At 33.5% G+C, this 2,764-nt stretch overlaps 1 protein-coding gene across 2 annotated transcripts in view; it reads left to right on the top strand.

Moving 5' to 3' along the window:
• Positions 1 to 2,416, top strand: part of ODAM (odontogenic, ameloblast asssociated) — an 8,912-nt gene extending 6,496 nt beyond the window's left edge. Inside the window, exons 9-11 of one of the 2 annotated variants that reach the window (XM_010839115.1) lie at positions 394 to 552; positions 793 to 851; positions 2,040 to 2,416. In XM_010839115.1, coding sequence (XP_010837417.1) covers positions 394 to 552; positions 793 to 822 — 189 coding nt within the window. In that variant the 3' untranslated portion in view covers positions 823 to 851; positions 2,040 to 2,416. Of the gene's footprint in view, positions 1 to 393; positions 553 to 792; positions 852 to 2,039 lie in introns of those variants that run through there. The other variant, XM_010839116.1, reaches the window with a different exon arrangement.
• The last annotated feature ends 348 nt before the right edge of the window (positions 2,417 to 2,764 follow it).

Here is a 2,764-nt window from a genome sequence, read left to right as displayed (position 1 = left end):
ACATCCATACATGACCACAAGAAAAACCATAGCCTTGACTAGACAGACCTTTGTTGGCAAAGTAATGTCTCTGCTTTTGAATATGCTATCCAGGTTGGTCATAACTTTCCTTCCAAGGAGTAAGCCTCTTTTAATTTCATGGCTGCAGTCACCATCTGCAGTGATTTTGGAGCCCAGGTACACTCATTTAAAGTCAGGTATTAAAAGACATCCGTGTTTGTTGGCATATATGCATACTCTTTCTAAAGGATAGATTTTAGTCCAGAAAACTAATAAAGTATTTATCTCTCAAATAAAATCCTTGCTTTACATCTTAATCCTACTGCTTTATATTCTTCCCAATTTTGACCTTGTGTTTGAACTTGTAATCACTTTTCTTTCTCACCCTTATAGCCAGCAGAAGTGTCACCATATTTACAAAAAGAAATGATAAATTTTCAGCACACCAATGCAGGAATTTTCATTCCTTCAACTTCACAAAAACCCAGCACAACAATTTTTTTTACTTCTGCTGTGGACCCAATTATTACCACAGAGCTAACGGAAAAGAAGGTAAAGTAATCAAAGATTCTTTTTATGAAAGAAATGGGTCTCTAAATAGAAAGTATAAAAATAAAATTCATGCTTGATTTATAGGACTTAGTTATGTAAATCATGACAAAGTTAAGATATAGTAGAATATATGGTCTTAACCTTGAATAAGAAGACCAATAATTTCTTTCAGATAATCAATCAGAATCTAATTTAATTTTTATTTAATAAAAGCTTCTTATGCATATTTTTTCTCACTAGGCCAAGACTGATAGCCTGAAGGAACCATAAGATGTTGTCCTAATCATTCAGTGTTTAGGGTAGGTATTTGCTAAGAGGCATGCCTTACGTTCCATGACATATCCTAAATTAAAAGAAAAAAATTGTAAGAATAACTAAAGGTATATACCAAAATGAAAAAAAAAAAAAAAAAACGTTAATGCTTATATATTCCTACAAAGCTAACAATAATTATGAGCAATTTTACTAGCAAATTTTTTAGTCAAAATAAATTTTTGAGGATCGTGTCTGTCTATGCCATAAACTTTTCATAAATTCTGAGAACACAAATAGCAAATATACTAGGTCCATGTTACAGACATTCTACAGACAGTAAAAGCAAAGTGCTATGCTGTGCTGAGTTGCTCAGCCATGCCCAACACTTTGCAACCCCATGGACTGTAGGCCACCAGGCTCCTCTGTCCGTGGGGATTCTCCAGGCAAGAATACTGGAGCAGGTTGCCATGCCCTCCTCCAGGAGATCTTCCCAACCCAGGGATCATATCTGGGTCTCCTACACTGCAAACAAAATCTTTACCATCTGAGCAACCAGTGAAGCTCATATACAAAGTCAGTTCCCCCAAATCACCACTTCACTTTGCAAGCTAAAAGTAATGCTAATACATCTGTGTTAGTTTGGAGTGAAATAAACTCTCAAAGTAATTTTTTTAAAAATGCATAATCACATGGAAATTTAAAATTCCATGAGTTTTATATTAACTATTACTTTAATTGATTACCTGTCCTAATGAGTTTCACTGGCTATGAGGCTAGTGGGTGTTTGATAGAAGGGCAGGTTGGGATGGGTCTAACACGTAAAAAATACACACTAAAAAGCAAATAATTTGGTCTGAATTGGAAAAGTAAAAGGCAAAGATTTTTAAAATCTGTCCCCTGCTTCCTCTGAGTCTTTTCTGATTTCTCTTTCTATGAAAATGAATACTTAGCATTCCTTAGATTCAAAAAAAGTCGATAAAAATACAACCAGAAGTGAATAGTGTGAGCACCTCTTTAGAAGTCTCTTCTATAAGGTGGCATTGTGTGCAATACAAGATAATTTAAGCTTTTTAATCAGAAATACTAAAGGGATTTCAGTATAGTGTGACCTTCTGAACCAATGCAAGAAAATGTAAAGTTTTATTTCTTTTTAAGCAATTTAGAAAATATCTCGGGAATTTTACAGAAAGCAGTCTAATGATATTAAAATGCTCTTTTATTTTATTTTTCAGAAAAAAAGATGTGGCAGCACCCTGAGTATCATTTTATTTCCTCAATATTAATATTGATTCTTTGAAAACTATGAAATATTTTTGGCTCTTCTGAATTTCTTTTTACTTATAAATAGCATTATACTCTTTAAAGGTCATAAAAGTAATACAATCATTTAATAACCTTAGATTTACAAAATTACATTTCTTTCTAAATATCTTATCATTACATAATCTGGAAAGTAACAACACTAAGAATAGAATATCACTGGATTAATTGTATAAGCGCATTAATAAAGGAAAGCTCTGGAAAAATGGTGGCATCGATGAGAATAAAGATATCCTGTCATTGGATTTACAAGTGTGGTGACTGACACTGATGAACAAAAGTATGTTCTTAGCTTTGACATACCATCTCGTTATTCCTCCCAGGTCCATTCAACTAGATTCCTTCTGATGCAATCCCTATTAGAATCAAAATTATTTGGTAGCAGATCCCATTAAGTGCACATTTCCAATATGACACAGATACATGGAGAGATGGCTGCCATCACCAAAAGGATAGCTCCCCAGGAAGATGTATACTGGTTTGGTGAAGCAACATCTTATACAAAATAAGGCATAGATTTTGGATTTCTTCAGATGTGGCTTTCAATCTGACTTTGAACCTTCAGTAAGACACTTAACCTGAATCTCAATTTTCTCAAGTATAAAACAGAGGTAACAATATCTACCTTTTCAAAATT

Source organism: Bison bison, unplaced genomic scaffold (assembly GCF_000754665.1).
Source record: "Bison bison bison isolate TAMUID 2011002044 unplaced genomic scaffold, Bison_UMD1.0 scf7180017864110, whole genome shotgun sequence".
NCBI classification, from domain to species: Eukaryota; Metazoa; Chordata; class Mammalia; order Artiodactyla; family Bovidae; genus Bison; species Bison bison.
Note: the sequence above shows the minus strand (reverse complement) of the source record. Positions and strands in the feature narration are given on the sequence as shown.